General features: G+C 38.7%; 1 protein-coding gene across 2 annotated transcripts; it reads right to left on the bottom strand.

Annotated features, from left to right (window-relative positions):
* Positions 1-1,120: 1,120 nt before the first annotated feature.
* On the bottom strand, positions 1,121-26,730 carry EXOC3 (exocyst complex component 3). 2 transcript variants are annotated; one of them, XM_082278346.1, is made up of 13 exons: positions 26,694-26,730; positions 23,706-23,890; positions 19,655-19,874; positions 17,233-17,914; positions 12,675-12,792; positions 10,100-10,225; positions 8,466-8,566; positions 7,863-7,973; positions 6,984-7,134; positions 6,155-6,277; positions 3,702-3,863; positions 2,392-2,519; positions 1,121-1,938 (listed from the first exon to the last, which is right to left on the bottom strand). In XM_082278346.1, the coding sequence occupies exons 2-13, from the start codon at positions 23,847-23,849 to the stop codon at positions 1,767-1,769; spliced, it is 2,238 nt and encodes a 745-aa protein (XP_082134472.1). In that variant the 5' UTR covers positions 23,850-23,890; positions 26,694-26,730; the 3' UTR covers positions 1,121-1,766. The 2 variants fall into 2 exon arrangements, with proteins under 2 accessions (XP_082134472.1, XP_082134473.1); XM_082278347.1 differs by having other exon boundaries at positions 8,466-8,533.
* Between the last annotated feature and the right edge of the window lie 231 nt (positions 26,731-26,961).

Here is a 26,961-nt window from a genome sequence, read left to right as displayed (position 1 = left end):
CGCCCCGCCCCGCCCCGCCCCGCCGAGGGGAATCCCGGGCGGCTCCCGCGGCACGGGGGCGGTGCCTCCGGCTGCTCCCGCCGGGAGCGGCCCGCGGGGCACTGCGGCACGGCTGGAGCGCAGCGGGCAGGGCCTGGGGAGCCGCGCCCGGGGAGGGCCTGCCCTACCCCGCCACGAGCCGCCACGAAGGCAAGGGCAGGAGCCGTCCCTGTGACCGATCCCCGCTCAGGGGAGCTGGCTTGTCGTGGGGGGGAAAGAGCGTAAGTTTAACATCCAAGAGATGCCTCCGCACTATCGCTGAGAGGGAGAAGGGATAAAGAGAGAAACAAAGCCCGCTGAACTGATTCCCTTATACAAGAGAGGACTAAAGCACACAGGGAAAGAATTTCAGGTATAGGATGGAATTAGAGTACAAGCCAACTTAGTATCACCTCACTGGTCTTTAACGGAATTCTTTACTGAGGGCTGAACACAACCCTCTGAGAAAGAGTCAAATCCCCCTCCCGGTACCTACAACTTCTAGGCAGAGTTTATGGTCCCATGGGACCCAAGGAGCTCCTGTGCTAAAATCCCTCAAGCACAGAGATTGCAAGATGATGCTCTACTGAACCATCCCTGGGGACACACTGTCCCCATCACTGAAAAAAGTCACAGTCGCAGTTCTATCCTTTGTCCAAACTGCTGACCTTGTACATTGCTTATCTGGGGTGCAGAGGAGCTGGGGACAGGGCTGGAATGGCACATGGCCCCGGGCAGCCACAGGCCAAAGGAGTTACGTACACAAACTCCAGCAGGTTAATGAAAGCAATGGAGGCTCGTGTCTTCCTTGTGCTTACCTCTGACAACTCTGGGCAGGTACTAAAAGATAATGCCTTAAATGTGTCCTTCATCAAAGAATTTTGAATCCACAATTGTCTAGTACTATTTTATAATTAGATTAATCTGAAAATACTGTGGAAATAAAACCCAGTATCTGTGTTTTCAGAAAACTATTAAATCCCATTTTACTCACACTTAAAACAACAACAGAAAAAGATTTACATGCTCTGTAAATCTACAAGGATGCAAAGAATAATAGCTGAGCATAGCAATGGTTTAACATTTTATTGAACTGGTGTGCTTTATGTGCTGTTTATAGTGAATCAGTGAAAAAAAATTGTACCTTATGTCTTTATTTATTTATTCAACCTATAATCAAATTGCACTGTAGCAATTTCATTCATTCCTTTAAGTCAGGAAACAGATTTCATAATTAAGTTTTCTGCAATAAACTATTTTACACCAAAGTAAGTACATACACAAAATATAATGTGAAAGTGGATTGACATTAACACTCAATGCAGTGCCATATAAAGACAGTTCTAAAGGAGTCTGCTTAGGTATTGTAAGTGATGTATGTTAGTGCTGGATATACTACTACAGCTCTGCAGGTTTTGGTATAAATATCTTTATATAGCATTGCAGTGCACTGTGCAAACATATTCCACAAGAAAAATGTATTTGCTGACACCAAAACCAGATGTAACAAATGGGTCAGTAAAAAAACCCCCCATGCCATTAAAAGCTTTGTTCTTCAAACATGACCTTTAATCCTTCTTCTTTCAGAAAGCTTGCATTTCCTCACGTCCAAGTCTTTCGAAACAAACATGCCTAGCAAGCATCAATGTATATTAAACTTCACTCGAAACAGCATTGCCAAATTTGCCCACAAATATTTCAAACCTGTTGATCCCAGAGCAGTAATGACACACAAACAGAGTTGTCAATTACTTAAGAAGTTTTGGCACAGTGAGGGTAGGAACTGTAATTTCTTTAAAAATTGGCACATAGTTTGGATTTGGTTGGCTTGGACCTTGATCCAAAGTCTCAATGATAGTCTGCTTCATATCTCTGCTGGCATCGCCTCTCACTGTCAGCAAAGCTGCAATGTGGTCATCCCTGTCAAAGGAAAAGGGTAAAACTGCCATTAGGAAGCTTTGCACAAGTAAGATTTTGTCAAAACCAGCATTTAATTGGCAATCCTTTCACTCAGTTTCAGCGGGTACTTTTTATTCTTAATCAGATCTCTACTCAGAACTGGTTTTCCCTGCTCAATATAAAGCACTGTTTTGGCTGCTTGGAGGACTCTAAAACCTATTTTATCCTCCCAAAACACAAAAATGAAGTATTTTAAGTATTCCTCCGCAGTACTCAAGCAGTTCTAACTCCTAGTCTACATACACATATATTGTACATTAGCCTTATTTTCCACAAGAAAGTGGTTGGTTACATTCTAAAATATGAAAAATGTGAACACATTTTCACATTGTTTTAAAATTTTAAAATTTGCCCCAGACCACAAGGAAATTATGATGTTATCTATCTTTAAAATTTGAGGGCAAAGAGAATTACCTGATATCTGGGTATTTACTGACTAAAGTTGAAACTTCCAGATAGAGCAGTGAAGGATCAGTCAGCTTGATAACCTCTGCAATGGCTTCAATGATGTCACAGAGTCCTTCAGTGTCCTCTCCAGAGCCCTGCAAAAGTAAACAAAAAATATTAAAAATGCCCCAAAACAATAGCAATAACCTCTCAAATCTACAAACAATCCTTTAATTAATACTTTGTCTGACAATGCTCTTGAATTTCCCAAAAAGCTGAATTTTCAGACATTAAAAAACCCAAAACATTTGTGAATTGTCACCATAATCCTTTTCTCTCCCTGTTCTTCATTCAGAGACCTACTCTGAGAATATCAGTGAAGAAAGTAGTGCCCCACAAACAGTATCTTGTATTTATCCACATGGTGATACATTCTAGTCTTCAACTTTAGGTAATCTATGAGCATAAATGTTAGGAATAACTAAAATGAAAGCCAGATCTCTTCTGAAACATTATTTCATAACTGGCCCTCCATTAGATTCCTTCAAGTCATCTGGCCACCAAAGCAGCTTTCAGCAACTGATTGATTACCTGTATCTTTTTAAACGGGACTATTTTAGTACTTTTAATTCAAGGTTATCTGGTTCTGCCAATCAGGTATGGTTTGTTTCATTTATTCCACCACTGCTTCCATTAATTCCCCCAGTTTTTCAGGTTTTACCTTTCTGAGCATTCTTTTTGCCTTTTGTCATCTGTTGGCCCTAGGACCTTTCTTGAAAATCCCTGTTTCTTATGCAGTTAAAACTGTTAGGCCTGTCTTGCACATCGATTTTCAAGTACCTTTTTTAGCCTGTCTTTTCTATTTCTACTGGACTTTAAATGGGGTCAACACACTCATCTTATTGATCCAAATGAACACACTGCATGCTTCTTAGGTAATAAGTAATGGCATCTGTTTGATGCCACATCAGCCTTTCTTCTGGCCAGGAAAAGCTAAGACAGATTTTTAAAGTGTTGGGTTTTTTTTTACAACTGCTTTTTTCTTTCACTTCCTACTATGAATTCAGGGTACCTATCTCTCTGAGGCCATTCAAATACTCAGCTGCAGAGAGCTGTATAAACACAAAGCAGTAGAAACTGGTGCTCCAGAATTTCAGCAGCCAGCCTGTGTGTTCAGAAACTCCATCTGTGCCCTCAGTTGGCATCTTTGATATTCCCAAGTCACTCAACATTCTGGAGACATGGAGATCTAACTCTAGCCATTTCCCCCAAGCAGTAAATATGTGGGGTTATTGTAAATTACCAAGTTAACAGGACTACTCAAAGCAAATACTTACAGCTGCAAGCTTCTTAAACAAAAATCTGAACTGTTCTGCTTCTTTGATCATTCTTTCTGCACCCTCTTTTCTCTCTTCTGCATTCTTGAAAGATATACGTTTTAACATGATTGCTCTGATGTATTCCACAACTACTCGCCGATGGGCCTCAAGAGTCATTGTCTGAAAGAAATGGTAAAGGTGGTGGATTATGCCAGTGATACCTGCAAATGTAGCCATTATTTTTAGGCTTTGAACTGTGTAATTGCACTTAATCATATACAGTTTTTGCTAATAATACAGATAGAGTGGTTTTAGATTTCCACAGTGCTAACAGAAATGAAAATCTCTCTTTACCTAACAATGTGCCAATTACAAAAAACAACAAACCCAAGGTATCTTTAATGCCATGTCTGAATTTTTTGAGGAGCACCAAAGAATGATCACTTTCTCAGATCTTCCCTGTGTGATCTGCTGTTCTGCACTTGTCTGTTTATAGGAAATATCCACTGGTAATACCTGGGTAATGCTGAGGTTTGGAAATAAAGAACAAAAGTAAAACCCTGAAACCTTTACATGCTTATTTTTCAACAGTAATGTAAAGATAGTCCTTAAATCCCACAAGTCCTCAGACCTTTTTTCTTCCCCTTAAGCACAGTGACAAAGTTACTTATGATTAACAAAAATCTTGCATAATAGGTAGTCAAAAACTTTTTATTATCTTTTATTAATAGTATGTATCAAATTTTAGTTTTAATTAACATGTTCTCTGGTAAAAACTTGAAAAAAAAGGTTTCAGGAAAGAGAGAAAAGGGGTGGTGGGAAAAAAAAAAAGGAGAAAACAACAGATTGCAAAGTACTGGAAGTCACAACCCTCCTCCAGAACACAGAAAATACTATTTCAAGTTCTGCTCTCAAGACTCTGCAGAAATACCAGTTAAGTCGCTGCTCAGGAATGGCTTCTCTTGCACTGGTGGAATTGATGCCAATTACACAAAGGAAAATGAACTGCACAGAACAGACTGTGGAGGACTGACATGTATGGCCCATCCCACTGGAAAGGGACTGAGAACAGCTCTACTACAACTGAGAACACTCCACAAGAGCCAACAGTGCTATGGTAGAGTATTCAATTTACACATGAGGAAAACAGCAAAGCAGAATGACTTAGATCCAGATTTCCTCTGTTTCAGAACGGTGTCCTTTCCATTAAGCTACAGTCTTCTTGGAGGTGCTTCGTTTCTGTGGCTTTTAAAAACTGTCCTTTCAAAACAGGGTTACCCAATAATATTTTAAAACCAGAAAAAAAATCCCATCACAAATTAGGGAAACAAAAGCATGGTCCAGCCTGTGCTAGAACATATGGCATCTTTTATGGGAGGTTTTTTTGTGTTGGGAGACAGTGGAAAAGAAGATATGATGAATGCCAAAGAATCTGCTTGTAATTTTTTTCCCCACAGGGTGGCAATAAATGCTACATGATGAAACATATGTGATTACAGAGATTGATATTAACACTTCAAAACTCATGCCAAGCATTCGTACCTCACAGTAACAAACTAAATCTGGAAAAGAAAGCTGTTCCACGGATATAGACTAATTCTGGGACTGACCTAACTTATTTTGTGCACGTTTTCTGGTCTGGAAACACATATACTTACATAAGGCCTCTAAGATCTGCAAATACTGAAGGTTAAAAGGTCATCAGAGAAACTCTGAGCAGTTCTCTTTATAACTTTGAGAATTAAGGTACGAAAGAATAAGTGTATGGTTTGGAGACAAAATATCTTTTAAGCCCTTCTGCTTAGTAAGAGCTTTTCCAAAGACCTCACCTAAATACTGATCTTGCTAGCTTCTATTAGGTTCATAAGTGTTAGACAATAATTTAACACTGTCTTATTACACGAACCTTTAATCTTCCACATTATTGTACTTGATTTTATCAGTAAAGAAATCCAGATATCCTTTGGCAGACCACAGGGGAAAAAAAGCACCTAACCTAGCACATTTGCTGTTCTAAGAGCACTTTAAACATAGCTATTATGCACTTCATAGCCCTTATGGCACTGAGTTCGCTATGCTTTATTGTATATATTAAAACTAAGAATTACATGATGTGCATTTATAAAGAAAAGTAATTCAGGCCACCAAAACTAGTTTCAGAAGAGCTAATTTTATCTGACTACAAATTTCTGAGGAGAGATAGAAACTTACAAACTCATAAGAAGAACTAGTAACATGCCAAGAAGTTTCCTGGACTAAGTCCTGCAACTTAACTCTGCCTTTGACAATATTATATGAACAGAAAACCAGTAGCTTCTGCAGTATGACGATGAACATTTTTTCAGTTCCAATGATGAAACAATTTCAATTTTTGCATTCCAATTCTGATTTCCATGTGGTGTTCAGAAATTCCAAATCAACTTGATGTTCAGAGTACATTAGCAAAGTGTCACTGAATATTTTGCACCTACCTTTTTGTAAGGCTTTTTAATTTTTGCAAAGTCATTGAAATAATCCTCCACAGTGACACAGATAGTCCCCACTGCATTAGACCCCATCAACCACTTCTTCGTCATCAGCTCGTTCAGGTGTGGCTGAGAAGGTAACAAACAAGAGATCAGATCAGGTTTTTGACAGTCTAATCAGATCAGGGCAGTTACTAAAAAATGGGAGACAATTTTAAGCGTTGTCAATTTCTAAACTATGTTGCTCCAACATCCTTCCCCGTGTGAGTCATTCAAGGTGTTTACGTTAGTTCAACATTTTATTACAAATCTAACAAGTTCCAGAGCATCTCTCTTCACCATTTCCTACTGTTTCTCTAATTTCCCTCCCCATACTCCCAATTTCTTTATAGTAATAATTCCTTCCCTGAGGGATTCTATACAAGAAGCTAGAATTCCTAAAGATGGAAATCTACCAGACAGAAAGAGCCCACTGTTAGAATCAATTAAATTTGTTAATTACACATGAACTGTACCTGCAATGGCAACTTAATATCAGCAGTAGTTTCCCAAATAATCCTTAAAATTCAACAACCTAAGACTAAGTATATCTACTAGAAAATACTAATTATACACAGAGCACCTGCCTGATGTCATCCCATGAAACCCAATTAAGCAACCTTCCAGTCTCCCACATCCAGTGAAGAACAATACTAATACTGACATTTTGCTAGTCCATATATATACACCACATATTTAAATGTTTAGCAATAAAAAGGCTCCACAACTACTTCATTCTGAATTATTTTTTCTTTCTAAATAAAACTTGGGGTTTTCTGAGGAAAAACGTTCTAACCTCTAAATCCATGAAGACTTCATCTAGCAGGCTAGAGCATCCTTCTTTAGCAATGATATCTAAAGTTGCATCCATGTTTGCATGACTGATTGACAACGTGTCTTCCATGTCACTTTTCAGGTATTTTCTTTTCAGACTGATGATAGATTCTCTGTGACAAAAAAAAAAAAAAAAAAAAAAAGTTTCTCATGACCCACTGATGCACAGATGCACTCCTATTGAATTTTTGGAGTACAGGCTCAGAAGAAGACACAGCAGACAGTTATTTTTGCAAGGGGAAACAATGCCTGCTGCTTGCTTTGGAAGCCTTAATTTACTCTCCAGCATGATTTTGGAGTGGTCAGTGTAGACTAATTGTGTGTTGGTAGCAAACTGCTGATGATCTGTAGACCTGCTAACGGCAGCAGATCCAGATGAATAGGAAGATGGATTGCTCATCACTGAAACATGAGCCACGTTCTGATACTCTTGACAGAAGGTCTGTCTTTACACTTCTCCAGTTCAGTTCACCTTGATCACACTGCTTGAAGGTGATATGTGAGAGAAGATGGCAGGACCCAGACAAACTAACTGAAATGACTTTTTTAAATTCTGGAAGCTGAAGATAAATTTTTCTTTGGCAATGAAATTCTTGGAATAACAAGTGGTTTTTCACGGGTGAGGGGCAATGGCTTGGCTTGCCAAAGGCAAAAGCAATCACAAAACCTGACTCTTAAAACAGCAGTATCTTTAAACTTATTGCCTTTGTTTAGTCAGCTAAACTATCTTAACTGAAACCCTCTTTGCATACAGAAGAAAAGGTTCTGTGAAGAGGTAGTATGACAACTGAAATATCAATAGCTATTTTTCTCACAATACTGCAAGAATATGCAGACTTACTTAAAGGTTTGACAGTTGTTGATGACTGCAATCATGTACTGAACATAGCATTGAGGATACTGACGATTTTTAAGATGATCTTCTTTATACAATTGTGCTTCATCTTTGTACCTGTAACACATACAAGGAATGGCATTAAACAGACACAAATCTGTAACAACTCAAATACAACCCATCAGACCAAATGCCCCATAAGGGTCTGTCAAGTAATGAGAAGTAGTTTATAACAAGTGTGTTGCTCATGTGGTATTGTCTTTCTATTCTGGGCAGAATCCAGCCAAGAAGGTGTTTTCTCTCTTCCTTAAGAGAAAGAGGTATAAATTTGAAATATAAAAGAAAGTGGAACTGACTCAAAAAATTAAGAGCCGTTTGCAGACAGGAACTGAAAGTGCCACTCACCAGCACAGAGGAACTTCTGCAGAGAAATTGGGGAAGGGAAGAAAGGAAGAAAAGGAAAGGGAAAAAAAGCTTGGTTGGCATGAATGTGACAGGAGAAATACAAAGCAATAAGGAAACATCCCAACAGAAAACAAGTATTGGAATTGTAGAAACAAAGAGAGACTGAGGTAGGATAAAGCATTTGTATTTTAAATATTATGTTACCTGGTTAGAAAGGAATTCATTTGCTGAAGACATAGAACGAGTACCTTTGTTTTCAAATCTTCATTTATCTGAGCAGCCACCTGAAGATTCTGCTCAAACATCTAAGACAAAAATAGCTTAATTAGAAAGAGAGGCCTTTATCAGTGGTAAAACGAAGGACTTTCATCTTGGAGTCTTGGAGACTCTCACTAGCACCAGCTCTACACACGCCTTTTGTTGCCTTTGTTGTTTTTGGTTTTTTTTTTTCAGATAAGCCCACTGACTAACCAAAAGCCACTATTTTCATAAGTGTAATTAATGTATTACTGACAACCATTAAAGCATACTGCAGTGGTCTGATACTGAAAATAAGTGCATTTTTTCTTCAGCAAAACAGTACTTATCTCTTTAATTCAGTAGTGCTTTGGCTTTACAGTGTATCAAAGTCCCAGGGTCAGCTCCTGCAGTTAGTAATGAATAACCCTACAACTCAAATCCCTTTGCTTCTCCCATATATGAAAGTAGAGAGCTCACAATAGTGAAGTAAAGGAACCTCTAAACTTTAGAAACATAAGCAGGTACAAGATCTAGGTGACTTACAGGCAGCTGTGTTTGAGAGGAGGGAAACTAGGAAGGAAGGATACAAAGCCAGGTGGAAACATGAGCTGTTTTTATGCTAAGATAATTTTGAAAATTTCACTGTTACATGGATCTCAATACTGCAGTCCTTCTCAGCATGACACTAGAGCCAATAATCAGCCACCAGTTTCTTTGATATCACACACTTTCTGAAAACGATTAGATGAAGTAAACCTTGGCACTAACACAAATGTGAAAGAACGTAACAAAATCCTGGTATAAGCTGGAAAAAAAATAAAATGGGAAACAAATGCAGGAAGAAGAGATAATCTATCTTTCATTGAAGGTACCTAACACAATATTTGTAAAGAAAAATTAGAAAATGAGCATAATAAGCTGACATTTTTCTGTTTGATAAAGATCACTTTCAAAACTTTCCACTACCAACAACAGGGTGGTGCAGGTTTGGGTATTTTTGTGGCTTTTTTTTTTTTTTAGGATTTTAGAAACAGCCTTATCTTTTCTGGTTTTAATTTGGACAGGCATTCATGTTAACTGAAGTATTGTTTAAAACAGCAACAGTTTCAACCTTCAACAGAACTTTTTATTCTAGTATTAAGGTGTTTGTATAATGAGTAACTTACAGTAACAAATACATGCCTAACTAACTCAGCACCACATTAACAAACATGCCTAACTAATTCAGAACTATATTAACAAAAACTGTTCTACTAAGTCACAACCATCTCATCTGGTGGGCTTATACCATAGCTTTACATCAAGAGACCTAAGTAAAAGCAGCTCACTAAATACAAATACCAACTAAACAGGCTGAGAAAAGTGTGTTTCTAATCTACGCATAAAAAAGAACTATGTCTTTAAGCATTAAAGAAGGTAAATAAAAACCTCCAAAGAAACAACCTCTCCAACTAACAGCTCTACAGGAAAAAAAAAACCACTCTACTTCAAAAGACATAGGAACAATAGCACTCCAGAAAGTTTGGCTTCCCTCTCCATTCCCCCAAATCCATGTACTGCTTCTATAGATTTTCTGGAATAACCAAGTTGTCTTATACCTGAAAAACAATAGCTGGGAGTGTAGTCTGGTAGTATCCATCTTGATCTGCTTCTGGTTCAGTTTCTTTTATCCAGTCTTTTTTATCTGTCTCCAGTGCTTTTCGTAGCCAGCCAATGATGTTAGACTTCATTAAATAAAGCAACAAAGAGAAAGAAAAGATTTAATTCAATGCAACAAAAACTCCTGCTACAATATTTAGAATAGCAGTCATTTCCATAATGAAGAGTGGCATAGTAACAGATAATGATGACCACTCTTGTCATTCCGACAGGATAGAGGTAACAGACAAATTAAAATTTGCATTGGCAAAGGTTAGTACTGGTACACAAATGGTGTAGTTTGAAGCTTAGGCACACTTTGGAAGGGGAGTGCTCCTAACACAGAGGGCAAGTCAGTTCGTCAGAATAAATGTGTTTACTAACTCTGGAAGAATTTAAGGCTCAGGCTTTAGGTTTCAAACTGAATTTTTCCCCAACTGATAACATTAGGGTAATATTTAATGTAGGAAAATAGCACATATCTGCCTGTACTTGCTTTTACACCTCCATTTTAGGAAACTGGTGCTCATTACTGCTGGGGACAAAACCCCAGGATTACATTAAATGGGTTGTGTTTCTTGGAACACAAGTACTGCAGAACACAGCCACGGATACAATGGCTGGCTCTCCTCCCATCTGCCCAGTACATTATACAGCAAAGAGACATTAAGAACAACTGGGTTTAGAAGGAGATTAAGCCAGTTTTCTGCATGACACATAGCACAGACCTATTCACAAGAGTAAAGACCAGGATGCTTGCTAAATATATAACTGGATTCTTTGATTCCTGTCTTGCTTGGGTTGATGATTTCTGCCTCTTTTCTGCTTTGTTCACGTTTGCTTAAAATCCGTAGTAATAGAAATGTTTGCACCTCTTTCCAACATGTAACAGATGTATTACTGCCATGCAAAAAGTGCCCTGCCACGCAAAATTACACATTACCAGTAAGCACAATCAGAAAGGCCATGAAAGTCCATATAGTACCCTCTTCAATTGTGTGAAATGATGCACTACCTTTTTTCCTCATAAGCATGGAACTGCTCTGATGAGATATGATTTGCAAAGAAGAATTAATCTTTTAAGCCAGAAGCCCAGGGGACTTTTTTCACCTTAAGATCAGCATGTGCCAGGACTTTTTTTCAAGGTGAGGTGATTGGAAAAATAATATGCTAGAAATCTGTTAAAATCTACTAGCATTTTCTTTCTCATGACATTTTTGTTGATGTGAACATCAGTATTTAAGTTGATAGTCACAATTACTTGTACTTATCCATACAGAACTAGTTATATTGTGTTTAAAAACACATTTAAACAGCATCAAAAGAAATAAAGTAGAAGTGAAACAAATAGGCAGTTTCAGTATTTTCTGCCTTAAAAGAAAGATACAGCCAAAAATCAAAACCAGCAAAAAGAAAGCCACTCTGTTTAATACAGTAGCAACTTTATTTTATTTATATTCTATAAATAAAAAAAAGCAATAGTCTATACATAATATTTTTCAGTAGGTAAGGAAAAAAACAATTCTGGAAAACCAATATAGGTGTATTTTTTCATGCTAAGTGAGGAAAAATGAATTCAAAGGCATTTCCTGAGTCAAGGAAAAAGTAGCTTGAGAAAGCAAACCAATGTATTTTTCGTCCTAAAGGTAAGTGCAGAAAAATAAACTTGCATAAAAGTCCTAATAAAGCTAATGGGAAGCAGAGCCTCTACTGGCAACTTCCTTAACCCATTACAAGATTGATTTATATCAGTGTGATGAGTGTAAAGTCCAAGTAGTTGCTGTTGCTGGACATGTTTTAGTAGCTAACAAATCCAAAGAAGCATAAAAATTTCCCACCTCTGCGTGGCAAAGCTCCTAAAGTTAGGAGGAGTAGGAATTCATGGAACAATTTAAGAACAGCAAGTCCAAAGTTACAACTATTGAAATATCCACTCTTGGAGGCAATTATTGGATCTGACAATCACATAGTGCTTGCTTTGCCATGTAGTTGACCACCTTCTAGTGACTCTTAAGATAACAAAGAAGCAGTGCATTTATAGTTAAGATACACTTGAAATGGCATCCACAAAAGGAAATTATGCTCATGCAGTTAACAGGCATGAAAGGAAAAAGGCTGTTAAAAGAATCAAACTGGCAAATGTGAACATCCTGATTACCTTGAAAAGATCACATCTCTATCAAATGTTGATGTAGTTACTATAGGGACCAAGCTGCCTACAGTGCCTTTTTAAGTGCTAACCTACTAGCACTATGGATTTAGGCATATGAAGACTGGAATCCCTTCCTTTCCAATAAATTATTATTAGTAATCTGTAAAGCATAAGTACTCCTTGAAATGCCATGATTTACATATATAAAATCATCTGATTATGACTTTATGAAGAAACCTACACATACGATATGAAAATTTTTATAAAAGTAATAGTGCTGGATTCACATTTGTCACAGTTTTCTCTGATGGAGGAGCAGCACTGAGGTACTAATGCAGCTATAAACTCATATCTGCATGTGCCTTTGCACTGTTATTACTTACAGTGAGTGTTGACATATACTTGCTGAGAAGCTGGTCTACCACATTTTGTGAAATCAGAGCATCCAGAGAATTTACATCCACTTCGGGAGACAGTTCTGAATTTCCCATCATCTCTGCACTGAATTTAAAAAAAAAAAGAAAAAGAAGAATAAAACATTGCAGATTAGTAAAGAAAAATGAAATAAAAAGTTAAAAACTAAAAAACTATGCAAATTCTTCTGTATGTTCACTGTAAAGGGCAAATTTCCAATACCTACACATTTCAAAAAGTTCTTAATAGCAACTGCAACAATAAATGCATTACAAGAAATGTAAATAAAACTATATGAAAAAAAGAATGTAAAAGCTACAGCCCAGCATATAATAAAAAATATTAGAGACATTTAAATATACAACCTTTCCATGCATTTCTTACTTTTATGTACAAGAATTAGTGATTACTTGAAACTGAATAAACCAACTGGTTCAGCCTGTGGGCTCTTTGTAGGGGACATTTTTATACATCTTTTAAATTTCAGAGGTGATGACAGACAATTTATACATTTTGAATTTTAGAACAGTAAAGATCAGTGACAAGTACAAATTACTGTCCTCAGATCCTCAAAAGAACTTCTGTTTTGGTACTTGTATCAAATCCATGTAAAAATTAGAATATATTAAAAGAAAAGCTTCCTGTCTTGGTAGAGAATATAGCTAATCTAAGAGGAAGAGGTATCTTTCAAGACAAATCAAAGGTGCACTTCATGGGTACTGCATAAGAGCACTTGCTTGCAAAGGAAAGTTCTTGATTTTATAGGATTTGAAAGAAACTAGAGCAACCCTCAAAAATATTTTGATAAGAATTATATAAAATTAATACTTTACAGTAGTATTTTGCAACTATATAAGATTATATGAGTGGTTTGTGTAATCAACAAACCCCAAAGCTACGCCAAAGAACAATGTAGCAAGAACTCTTAATATTTCATGCTCAAAAAATCAATAAGTCAAACCCACACTCTTCAGAGAGTGCTTTATTAACAGCTGATGGAAATATATTCAATCATAATAACATAAATTGTTTCACAGTCCATTTATAGTGTGCTTTTCAGAAGGAAACCACAAATTCTGTATTCACAGAGGCTACTATAAAAACAAATAGCAACTTAAAAATAAATTCTTAAGCAAGTGTCCAGTCTGTATAGTTCTGCAAATTGAAGTTGTTCCTTGGGTAGATGCAGTGAGTCAGCACAGTGGTGCTTCCACATCCTGGAAAAAAAAAAAACCACTGAAAAAAACCACTACAGCTACCAACTTAGAATATCAAAGTTCTTGTATTTGAAACCATAAAAGCTACTGTGACTGAACATCCTACACTTGTAACATCTTCCTGAGCCTGTAAGAAAAGAGACTGAAACTATTTTAAGTGGCTCAATCTAGTCAGAAAACTGAATTCCATTCTGTTGCTGTTTACAGAAAGAATACACGTAATAGCAGGACCTGCTCTAGGTTGATTTAGGGGAAATGAGAGAAGCTGTTTATGGCACTGTGCCATGTTAGAAAATATTTCTAGCCTCATTATCCCTGTTCACAAGGCCACAGAAACATTAACCTTTTATCAAAGCACATCCCCTGAAACCCCAAAACAAAGACCACAAGCTTCTACCTCTGGTCCCCAAGATAAAAAATTCTTCCTATACACAATTTCGCTTTCCTGATTGTCACAACCCAAGTGCCTGGGGGAAGAGAAGCAACAGACAACACTCTTCCAAGGGTCACAAGGTTTCTGACTGTTGGGAAGTTATTTACCTTCAACAAAAAGTTTATAATCAAGTTGAAAATTCAAACATAATTGTATTATTTGGAAAGTAGCATTTTAGAAAGCTTCTATTCTGCCCCCAGTCCTGCTCTATCTTGTGAAAAGAGGTACTGGCTCCGGAGACAGCATCCAGTTATATGTGTAGTAGTATTCCTTCTGTCCCTCAAAGTGAACACTGTTGACACTGTCTTTAGCAATCCTGGTGAACTCTTAGCAGTTTTGTCAACACTTGATCAGTATCTCATAAAATGATGCTATAAATCTGAGCATCAGGATCTTACAAGACTTATAATTTTCCTCAGACACAGATAAGAGGCCTGGTCCCAACCCAACACAGATTTTAATAATAACAGTATGCTTCCGAAACTCTCATTGACTTCAACACGAAAGAAATCCACCTAACACAGTAAAACTGCCTCTCAAATATTAAAGGCTATTATTCCACATGTAGCATCACTTTATTTCTGAGCTGTGAGTTGAGCACACTTCTAAAACCAGCTTCCATGCAGACATGCTCTGATTAAGAAACCCCCATAATTCTTTTTTAACTCCTATGTTGCAAATACTGTAAACAGAAGTTATGCATGACTTTATCAATTCATCACATGGAAAAAACTCTCAATGCTTCTTCTCAGTCAGTATTCTCTCAGCTGCTTTTGAAGTGCAGCTGTAATATGCAAATACAATATAAATTTATATTTTCCCTCTAGTATGTACAGTTACCATAATGCCATGTAGTCCATCCTCCTTCCTAGTTTATTATAAACATATCCCTATGGAGGACTCTTTATTGTATTGTTAAGAGATGTCCAGCAACTGAGATTTGATAAGCTCTGCAAATATCCTTGTTGAGAACTTTACCTTCCCTCTCAGAAACCTGAGCTGATTTCTTCTCCCACTGTGCACTACCAACATACACAATGGCTCATTCTCACAGAATCATAGAATGGCTTGGATTGGACCTTAAAGACCATCTAGTTCCAACCGGCCTGCCATGGGCAGGGATGCCACCCCCTAGAGCAGGTTGCTCAGGACCCCATCCAACCTCGCCTTGAACACTTCCAGGGATGGGGCATCCACAGCTTCTTTGGGCAACCTGTTCCAGTAATTATCATCCTATTTATAACCTTTTATTGTAATATACAAGAACACAATTTCTGTACTGCCATCTCTGGCCTTTTTTTTTTTAGAGAAGAGAAAAAGTCAAAGCCTTAATTTTTTCCTTCAAGGTACTTCCTCTAATTTCCATCCCACTTGTCATGCAGAGATGCAGGGAGAAGTGCATTCTCAAAGATCCTGTACTGTGTCTACTCCTTTCACTGTTTCCCTTCTTCACAAGACTGAGCCACCAGGTGCTATAAGCCACACGACTTGCTTTAGCAAGATCTGTTTGCTTTGCAAATAGAGGTAACACTGACTTTGCTCCCTCCCTTTGCCCTTCCAATGATGGAACACACCAACTGAGAGAGCTTTAGCTCTAAATTGTCTAACTCAGTACCAATCTCCTCTGCTTTCTGGAAGAAAGGTAGAAGGGCAATTTTAAGACCAAGAATCGCCTTACTGGAACATAAGCCCCAAGACATAAACAAAGAGCCCGGGAGCAGGATTTCTGCCAAGGTCATGCATGAGAAGGACTCACGTATCTATGATTTTCATTCACTGTAGAGTTATTCCTCTGGCCTTCAAAAGAAGAAAAGGCCAATTAACTCAGCTCCTTATTAGTGGCTGCATCTCTCTTATACCCAAAGTATCTAAGTATGCACAAGTGGGTGCTCCTGATTGTTCCTTGCAGGGAAGAAAAACCAGGAGAACTTTGCAGTGTAGAGTAAAGCACAGAGTGCTGAACACAAACCTTAAAGCTGGTTATTAGAATTTTCCAGAACAGTATTATCTCCCACCTCTGTGCTTTATGGTATTATACTCTAAACCCACAAAGTGTCTTAACTTGTGGCATTAGTGATACTGAACAACTGAAGACATCAAAAGTACACACAGCACAGAACCTGGGTCAGTGCCAGCTATTCAGAACAGGATTACAGTCCTGAGCCACAGAAAGGCTAGCAGCACGTTTTCCCAAACAAATCAGTTGCTCTAGTAACTACACGCCAGCAAAAACTCAACAGTTGCCACTTGAGCTGTTTCTGTCTGGAGGATTAAAAAAGGAGGCAACAAACCCCCCCTAAAGCTTAAGTTATCCCAACAAATCACACAACTCAAAAGAAATACGCTTTCAAATATCATAGAAAACAACCTGTAAGTAGAAATTCTTCCAAAAAACCAAATCATCACAGTTTTGAGAGAAAACCCAAAGGAAGTTACTACATTCTTTCCATTTAGCAGTAATGAGGCAACTGAAACAGTCCCACCCCTGTAGAAGAGAACAATAGAAAGTTAATAATCATACAGATCTTCCGGGGCCGTGGCTACAACAAACATTATGTTTCACACATGAACTCTCAGTCTCCTGTTCTTCCCAATACTTCACCAAACTGGTACACCAATACAAGGTGACTGTAGCTTCATTCAGATCTTTAACTGCATTAAAACTTGAAGCAACTCAAAATTAAATATTAGAAAATACAAACAAGTTTTAAGGAGTAATTTCCAGGATGCAAAATGTGTAATGAATAGTAAAGAACTTGCTAGTTTGATATAATCCCTTTTTTACCTTCTTGTATGTTAATAGACATGCCAACATTAACACAAACTGTGTTTTGCATGTTTCCTCTCACTTATTGCTAACAGAATATGGGGCCTTACCTAGTGTAGGTATTCAAAACCCAAGTTAGAAGGCTAACAATCTCATTTGCTTCCAGATCCTCTGCAGCAAGTTCTTGCATTCGGGTGGCCAAAGCTTGATGGTACATGTTTAACAACCTGTTGAAAATGTCATAATGGGGAGGAAAGCATTGATCCAGCAGGGTCTTGGCCACGAGCAGGTCATCAAGGACGTATTTGCGGATGATTTCTAGATGTCGCACAAGCCACATTTTGTCAGATTCTCTGGTGTCTGCCTGAGTGCCTTCAATCCGTGTGCTCACAGTTCTTTCCAAAATATTGAACATTTTTTCTTTCCACCTCTTTGGTCTGCCAGGAGGTATGAACCCAGTCTGCTTCTTCCTGTCTAACATGCGCCTGTCAATCTTCTCCTCCCTCTCAATTATCCTCACAACAGAGACAAGCAAAGTTGGATCTCGACGGACTGTAACAAGGGATCTTTGAACCACCATCCAAAGCTGCTTTGCCAATTCCTCAGACAGTTTCTGCATATCCCCAAAGTATGTATGGATGAGGTTCATGTCATGTGTGTTTTTGCTGTCCATGCGATACTGCTCATACATCAGGTTATCACGAGAACACTCCAAATCCATCAGCTTCCGGTGAGCCTGCAGAAGTTCCCCTCGCTCAATCAGATCGTGGGTCTCCCTGACTATCTCTGGAACTGAAAAAAAAATCACATAGAGTACAACACCACTGTCAAAATACAAACAGTAAATACAAGACAAGAAAAGCACTAGGAAAACAGCTGGAGAATGGCTGTAGGAATTATTTTTAAATAATTTAATGGAAATTATTTTTAAGTATTCAAAACCTGTTAGTAAATGTTACATATCTTTATACATTATTAACTATAATGCTCCACTTTGATCAGTGGCTAAACAAAGATCATAGTGCAACACAATTTCCTCTCTCCCTCCTGATGCCGAAAAATAAATAAGAGACTCCTGGAAAACCTACTATGAAACAAATTGCAGTACTGGCCTTCTTATACATTATATAAAAGGCTTTTAACTTACCTGACTAAAAGTCACTACTTTGTTGAACCTGAGGCTGCATAAACCCAACAAATGCCAAATTTTACCTCCTTCTTAAACAGTTTTTGCCTGCCTAAGGCACGAAGGAAGGATAGGGATAATTACCTGTACAGTTAAAATATTTAGAAGATTTTCTTTCTTTATTATTTTTTCAGTATTTGAGGAATCCTACAGAAGAAGATTAGGATCCTGTGGGGGAAGAACTGAAAAATCTCATCAGAACTGTCACTGCAAAAAAGGCAGCTAGTGATAAAACTGGCAGCCCACAAAAAGTTCTAATGATTGCATGTAACTGTCTTTTCAATCATGATAAAAACCACTTTGTTTATAAAACATTTGATCATCTCTGAGCAAAACAACTATACTGATTAACAACTCCAGGGGGAGATGCTTCATAGTAAAAACCTCTCAGAAAGACTGAAATGGTTTATTGTCTCAGTTGCATTCATCTGTGTGAAACGAAACAACACCCCCAAAACAACACCACATTGGAACATGCACAATTTGCTGTTCTTTGTTTTTAATTGCTAGACATTGCTTGTAAACACTACTCTTTTCTTGAAATTGCACACTGTATCTGATACTGTAAAGGTTAGATACACACAGAGAGTGAACTAATCAACCTGGTATGGCTTGGAAGCAATTTTCCTTTATAGGTACCCTTTGTGTATTAGTATCAGGAGATAAGAGGGGAGAAGTAACTATTTAAGTAAAATCAAATTAGTATGATAGGTTTATCCTTGTTATGGGGTAAGACACTTTAAATTATTTATAAGTAGAAAAGTCCTGGCAAGGAACTCATCATGATTCAAGATGGAATGCAATGTGCACCAAAACAGCTGCACAAAATGACACAGGTAATCATGTTCTCCTTATCTTTACAGTATCCATTCTATCTCATTCATCTTATTTCATTTTTCAAACCCTCACAGTTGTACAGTGGTGCAAAATGTTCCTGCCTCCTTATTTAATTTCATACTATTTGTACCAAACAGGCTTGCTGTAGGTGTCCAGCTCAGGTGGCAACACCCCAGAACTTTATTAATATTCTTTCTGTATTTGTTGCTTGCATATTTCAGTTTTTTATACTAAACATGTTATCCCTGCTACTGATTACTTGCAAGAAACTTCTTTGTGAGTTGTGTTTCATGGCCAGCCTAGAAGTTCCTACAGCACAATGTAGTTTTCATCTATATCAAATGGCTACCAGCTACTTCCCCGTGTGTGATGTGTAGGTGATTCTTCCTTAATTCTTCATTCCCAGTGAGGTTTAAAGTTCTCAGCATTGCTTGACAACCTTACAGCTGTTAGCACCATTTTAAAGTGTTTTCAGTATGGAATGGATTATATAAAGAACATTAGATTACCTGAAAATATATTCTTGAGATTTTCTACAGCAGCTGCCAGTTGGCTGTGTTGCACTACAGCATCCTTAACATCCTTGAGGTTTTCTATAGTGTTGATGCTCTGTCTCCAGTCCTTATTGACATCTACCAAAGACTGCTGAATGTCCTTCACATCATTCAGTGCATTGTGCAGTTGGCTTAAACCTGTTCGTACTCCATCTAACTGTGACTGAATTGCTGCCTTAAATACAAACAAAGAGACAAAGAAAGAACCCAGATTATTCATCATTAAGTTTCATATTTTCAGCATTTCTCAAGATTTAATTTTCATTTCAGTATCTAACATTTTCAACAGAAAAAAATGAAAAGGAAATATTGTAATTTACTAGAAATGTGTAAATTGGCATGTACACAAGGTTGTTTATGCCCACATACCATTTTATTAAGTTCTGAATTTGTATCTAGTTTTAAAGGACCTAGATACAATTGATTCACCCACAAACTAACATAGGAGCTTAGGGAGATGGATCATAAACTTTGTAAGTCTATATTAAACCAGGATCAAAGGAATGAGACTTCTTTGCGTTTCCTTCATAAATTAATTTCAAAGGGGGATATCAAAAGAAAGTCCAGATGTTTCATCAGAATGTTTGGTATGTACATATTCTCAAAGCATTTTACTAAAGCAATTACAAATTTTTAATCACAACGGAAAATGCTCTTAAAAAGCCCAAATTGAATTCTCAAGTGTTCTTTAAAAAAACCCCAAAACTCCTGAAGGCAAAAAAGAGGAATGTAATTCAGTAAAACAAACAACAAAACCCCAAACTGAATAAAATTTTCACACTGTGAAACATCAACGACCAGACCCACAATCCAACTACTAGATTATTTTGGCATAAAGACAGGTTATTGATATGGATATCCTGTGACAGGTGACACTTGAAATAATGACTCTTCAAAAAGGCTGTTAGGCCTGATTATCATTCAGGTGCCCAGACACCTTACTGAAAATGCATTATAGTGCATGTCTGAGTGAAAGAAATCAGATCACATCCACAGCACATTTTTTAGATATGTATGTGGTGAAGGTGAAATCAGGGGAGTGGAAAATGCAACTAGAAATAACAGGTTTCAAAAGACAAGCAAGTCATTCATGAAAACTCAGCTGCATAACTTGGGGAGGCAAAGTAACCAGCAAAGAAAATGAGGCACTAATGGTTTTGCTAAGCTCAAAACACATTTTTTGCCAGACTTTTAAGGGCCAAAAGCTTGGAAAGTTGTGGAACTTTTTGTCGAATACTAGAAGCCAAAGAGGAAATCCTGGTAACTGCAAACAACATGTACTGTGTTTTAAATGTACTGGGAAAGTCTCAGAAAAATGCAGTGACTTTTAAACTAAGATTATTTATGTCCTTTCAAATTATGACCTGCTGTTTTTATTGATAAAAATGTATCTTCCTGGCAGACTCAGCACAATTAAGCAGTGGTAAGGCATTTTTATACAGTTTCTATCTATAGAACTGCCGCATTAACACAATTTTCCCCTACAGGAACTGAGATAATTAGGATACTCAAACATTCAATACGATACTCAAACACAATCTTCTGCAGCTGACCATAAAGTATTTTAAAAATCACATGATCATTAAACGTTCAATACTTCTGCTTTGATAATTTCTTCTGAGGCAGATCTTCCAAGTATTACATATTCAAATTTCTGCCTATTTATCTTTTGCAGAAACTTGATAATGTTGAACTGAAACAGTCAGTGATCTCAGTCTGATATAAATGGACAAGGAAAATTCTAAAAGCAGACATCCATCCATGTTCAGTTTTTCTTCTAATAGTCAGCTGGGACTGACGGGGATCGGGCAGAGAACAAAGCATGTCCCAGACTAGCACTGTAGACTGCTTCCTAGAATTCATATTCATCTTAGATTTGACTGTATTAAAGAAATGAAAACAAAACTAAGCCACCCTGGAAAAAGGGCTCAAAACTTATCTTTTATGTCTTGTCAAGTGACAGCTTTCAACATGAAGCCATGGAACCAGAATCCTGGCTTCCTGGTCTCCCTATGGTTCAAATTCATGACTGCACAGCAGCTAAGAATCAAAAGGGAGAGGACTAATGGATGTTTATATTCTGGAACACCCACAACCTAGAAACTTTCCTAGGATATGTGTATTTATACAGTGTTTCTTCACAGAGAAGTTCTTCCATTGACTGGATAACTGCACAAACAAAAATGATTATAATTTTACAAGCTCTGGAAGAGAGTCCAAGCAGCTCTTCTCCTGCATTCTGGACTACAGAACACAAAAGCACCAGCCGACAGTGCTACCTGGTGCTCATTCACACATCATTTCAGAGTTCTGCTACTGAACCCCAAAAATACTGCTTCACTGAATGTCATCAGTCTCATACATGAAACTGCGGAGTTTGACACATTTCAAAACAGTTTTTCCTCTAAGAATTTATGTTACACAGGAAGAAAAGCAATGAGGCATATAAGAAATGGACATAACTAAATATATAGGAGAGGATATAGAGAGGATATTTAAATTCACCTGAAGAAAGTGATGACAAAGATGAAAGTGTATCCAGTCAGAGATACACACTAACATGTTCACACTGAAAGATTTCCCATGTGTTCATTCCCTCAGATGAAGCAGTAATCCAGCCTGAGAAGTCAGCAACTCCTCTGGCTGATGACCCTGATGTCTGTCTCCCCGTCTTCCACAGCACACAGAGAAACAGTTTAAATCCACAGCAAGAATACTTCCTACATCCTCTCTGTGCTGCCATCCATTAGAGTAATTCTCATGGGAAAAACTGCACTGCTATCCGTTGCATCACTAACTGGCACCTTTTTCAGGAATGCATCCTGAGTGGATTGAAGGGTACTGAACCTCTTTTTGGAACAGGTGTTTCTGACCACCTACAGATGACTGAACTAATTTAAGGCAAACAATAGGGAAAATAGCTATAAAGTGGATTTAGGCATTTACAAGACTTACAAAGTTTAGTCATGACTGTCTATAAAGCAGCCAGGCAAATGACTGTTCTCATATATTATAAATAGATCACAGTAACTAAACAGCTGATCCATTATTAATAGACTCTATCTGCTTCCTGACTTAAATCTGAAAAGTCCAAGTCATCCGAAAAAATTCTGTTTCTATGCTACAAAAATCAACATGTAATTTGCTATGTGTAAATAGCACATTCTATATAAATAACAAATTTTTTCACTGTGAAAGAAAACTGGTTTTCTTCTACTGCATACAGACTCCCACAAAGAACTAGCCATTAAATAGCTATAAGATTAACTGAGTGGAATACAAGATTAGATACAGTGTATACCAGCCATTTTGAGCTAAGAAAATGTTACCCAAAACACTTTTCTAAGACTGTACTCCACCTACTTAATACAGTGGTCTAAAATGACTGTCGGCAAATACCAGTGAAGGAAGGAAACACAGAACTCAGTAACATATGGACAATAAACACAGGATGACCACACTCATATGTCAGGCTAAGTCTGTGTGTGTGAATGTCCATCCACTCACACATACACATGTGAAGGAGGAGTAAAATCACAGGGTCACTTCCACAAGAGACAAGAACATGATGTATTTTAGCTATCTTCCCTAACCCATGTAAAAGTCAGAGGGGTAACTGACTGATCCTTTTTCAGATGCAATCATCAATTTTTTGTTAGAAGTTCAGTATTCAATCACTAAGATAAAGGTTTGCTGGCTGACAGGCTACACAGCACAAGGGTAGTTGTCCATGGACAAACTGCAGAAGGTACAGGACCTAAGAAGACTTAAAATGCTTAATAAAATGTTAGTAAGATGTACACCATTCATTTGCATTAATTTTCGGACACAAATTTTCTGGTTTGGACACCAAGCAAAAACTAAACTCCCTGATTTAAAACTATCCATCTGGCTGAAAATGTAGAATGGAAAAAAAAAACAAAACAAAAACAAAAACAGAAGAAAGGAAAAAAAGAAAATACATTCATGCTGCAGCACAGACATGCAACTTTATTCAACTTTGTACCTTAAGTCGAGCTTCTACTGAAGCCTTCTTACGAGCTTCCCTTCTGCGATACTGCTCCACTTTATCCAGCTGATCAGGACGCTGAAGCATTCCTGCCACTCTCTGAACAGCTGTTGCAACTGCTTCCCTATCCGTTTCCTCCATTGTTGATTAGGACCTCAAAATGCCTTCATAACTTAACAGTACTGAAAAGAAATAAAATATTTTTTAAGAACCCACTTTTTAAAATTTTATGGCTATGTGACATTTCAAAGTCAACAACTGGAGAATTAACTTCGGCACCAAAACTTGACAGAAGCATCATTAAACCACATTATAAAGAGAAGCAACTAGAATTCTACAAGAATTGCATTTAAAAGCACTTAGCTCAGTCTCATTAGTTCCCCTAAAATGTTTTTGGTTGCTGATTTTGCATTTACCTTGCTCAAACCTTTAGTGTGAATAAAAAAAAAACCCTACAAAACACCACCAAAAAAACCCACCACCACAAAACAGGCAAATCTTCATTAAAAGAACAGATTGTATTTAATCTAAGAGGAGGTTTGCCTATTAAAAGGGCAATGAGACAAGCACAATGGAATCTTGTAGAAAGTCCAAGCAAAAGTCCTAACTCATCCTGAACTAGAATTGGGTGGAGCTGAGAGAACCACAGTCCCCCTGCAGCAATAGGTCAAATTTGCCACCAAAACTGTGGAGAAACATAGCTGTGGAAGCTCCAAACCCAGAGACTTAACTATAGAGCACTTCCATTTAGACTTCTGATGGATAATTTTTTGATTTCCAACTCTTGTTTTCAGCTCTTCTCACAGTATCAGTCCTGTCCATCAGGGGTGTAGGGAAAAACCAATCAAGTGATTTCGCCTCAGTCTCCAGAAGAATTTCCAGTGAAGCCAAGACACGCAGGCAAACAAGTATGGGAAAATGTAACATCTGCTGGCCATCAAGGTTCTCTCAAATTTCACTAGCTACTAACAGAAATTAGGGAGGATCCCATTACCAAAGATGCAATACCATGGTGTCCACAGACCTCTGAGGAACATTATCTGGAGCTCCTCATTGCTTCTAAATTATTTCCAATATATTATGTCTTTAGTCTTGCAACCAAACAGAACATTTTAGGTTCTGCTGCCACAGCTAGAGATTATACTCTCTCATACCCATATTATTCCTTGAAATTAGATATCTATTTTCAGAGCAGTCTGCATTCATAAATCCAGCACATCACTTAATCTCAACAGAACAGTGATCTGAAGAACTGTGTCAAGTGCACAGCACTGAAAGAGCAAAAGCAAGAAGACTTGTGAGACAAGAGAAAGAAAGTTTGATAAATGAAGGAAACTGGAAACACTCCCCACCCCAAAAAACAACTGAAGCAAAGAAAATCGCTCACCACCCCTCACAGGCAAACTAATACTCCAGCCAGTCTGTGAATAATGGCCACCCCAGAAGCAAAACCATCATATTTTACTGCTAAGTGTGATATACACTAGGAAATTTCCCTTTGGTCAGCTTGGGTCAGATGTCCCTGCTGTGCCCTGTCAATCTCTGCCCATCCCCAGCCTACTTGAGGGGAGTGGAGGGCAGATTAGGAAAAGAGAAAGCCTGTACACTGTACAAGCCCCCTTCAGCCAGAGCCAAACACTGCGGTGTGAGCAGCACTGTTTTAGCCACAAATCCAAAACACAGACTGTACAGACTGTTATAAAGAAAGTTAACTACATCCCAGCCACACTCTGTAGAGCATTAGCAAAATTCCTAATTTTAGAATTTATCATGACTAAAAAACACTCCAGGCAAGGTCTGCCTATGAGCTGGTCTGCAAGAGCCTAAGTCTATGTCTCAAGTTCCGTATCTCTAGTACCTTTAAAAATTACATGCACAAGTATGTACTTGTTCCAGAATTATTTCTACAGTGTAAACTCCTGTACTTCTTTACTACTGGCCTGTTTAGCTCAAACCATGCTTGATTTCTTACTCTTCATCTAAACATGCAAGATCTATTTCAATCACTTGCGTTTTGGAATTATAACTCCAGTTTTGTTTGGCTCAATCCATTTCCAAGCTATCAGGGCTCTACCTAAAATTAAACAAACAAACAACCTTTTTTTTTGAATTTGCTACAGAAATGGTATTCTGCAGCAGAGAGCTTTATCCTGAATTACTGCCCTTATTAAAAGCTCTGCATACATTCCACAGAGTAGTAGTTACAACACCTTTAGCCCACACAGCCACTACCCAGGCACATCGAGCAGACCTCGTCAGCAGAATCAGAAGACAGCGCACTGTAACTAACACGCCGAGGCAGACTGGCTCCTGTACAACCACCCAAAAGAAACAGCAAACTTTAGGAAACCGTGTCAACTTCACACTGAAGCTGTGAGTCAAAACTACATACACCTTCAGCGAAAAATACAGGCAGAACTGAACAAAACTACGTTCTGAGTCGATTTAGGAAGGCTCCAGCTGCCATCGCACCCTTATCCTCGGGACTCACACTCCAGAGCCGAGCCAGCGGGGACGACAGGCTCCCAGGGGGAGGCCGCTGCCCCTCTGCAGAGGAGCTCCTGGGCTACAGGAACGCAACGACCCCTCCAGAGCCCGGGGGAAGCAGCGGCGGCAGTCCCGGCCGCCAGCCCAGACCCGCCCGGCTCCTCCCTGGCACAAGTGGCTCTGCTCGAATCATTCGCACCGACACAGGTGCCCGTCCCTTGCCGGGCAAAGGCCGGAGACCTGCCCGCTGGCACGCCGAGCTCCTTCGCCCTCCGCCGCGGCCCCGGGACAGGACGAGCCCTCAGCACCCCCTTCGGCCCCGCCATCCCGAGGGGCTCCCCGGACCGCCCCGGCCCATCCCGCCCCTACCCCCTCCGCTTCCCACTGCCAGACCAGGGTTATTACAGCCCGCGACAGCCAGGCAGGGGCCGGCACGGCGGCGTTCACCGGCCGGCAGGGACAGGGCGGGGAGCGGCGGGATGCGCGGCCGCCACTTACCGGGGCCGCGGCCGGCCCTCCTCGGGAAGGCGCTGACAGCCCCCGGTGCGCCGGCGCACGCCCGGCCGCGCACGCGCACCAAGCTGCCGGCAGCACCGCCTCCTCCTCCTCCTCCACCTCCTTCTCTTCCTTTTTTTTTTTTTTTTTTTTTTTTTTTTTTTTTTTTTTTTGACAGTTTTGTTGTTAAGGGGCCCAGTGTGTTCTCCTGGAGCCTGGTTCAAAGTCGCCGAAATCGTTTATAAAAATAAAAAAATAAACTTCACGACGA

Source organism: Coloeus monedula, assembly GCF_965178545.1.
Source record: "Coloeus monedula genome assembly, chromosome: 1".
In the NCBI taxonomy this organism is placed as follows: Eukaryota; Metazoa; Chordata; class Aves; order Passeriformes; family Corvidae; genus Coloeus; species Coloeus monedula.
The sequence above is the reverse complement of the archived record's forward strand: the minus strand, read 5'-3'. Positions and strand labels throughout refer to the sequence as shown.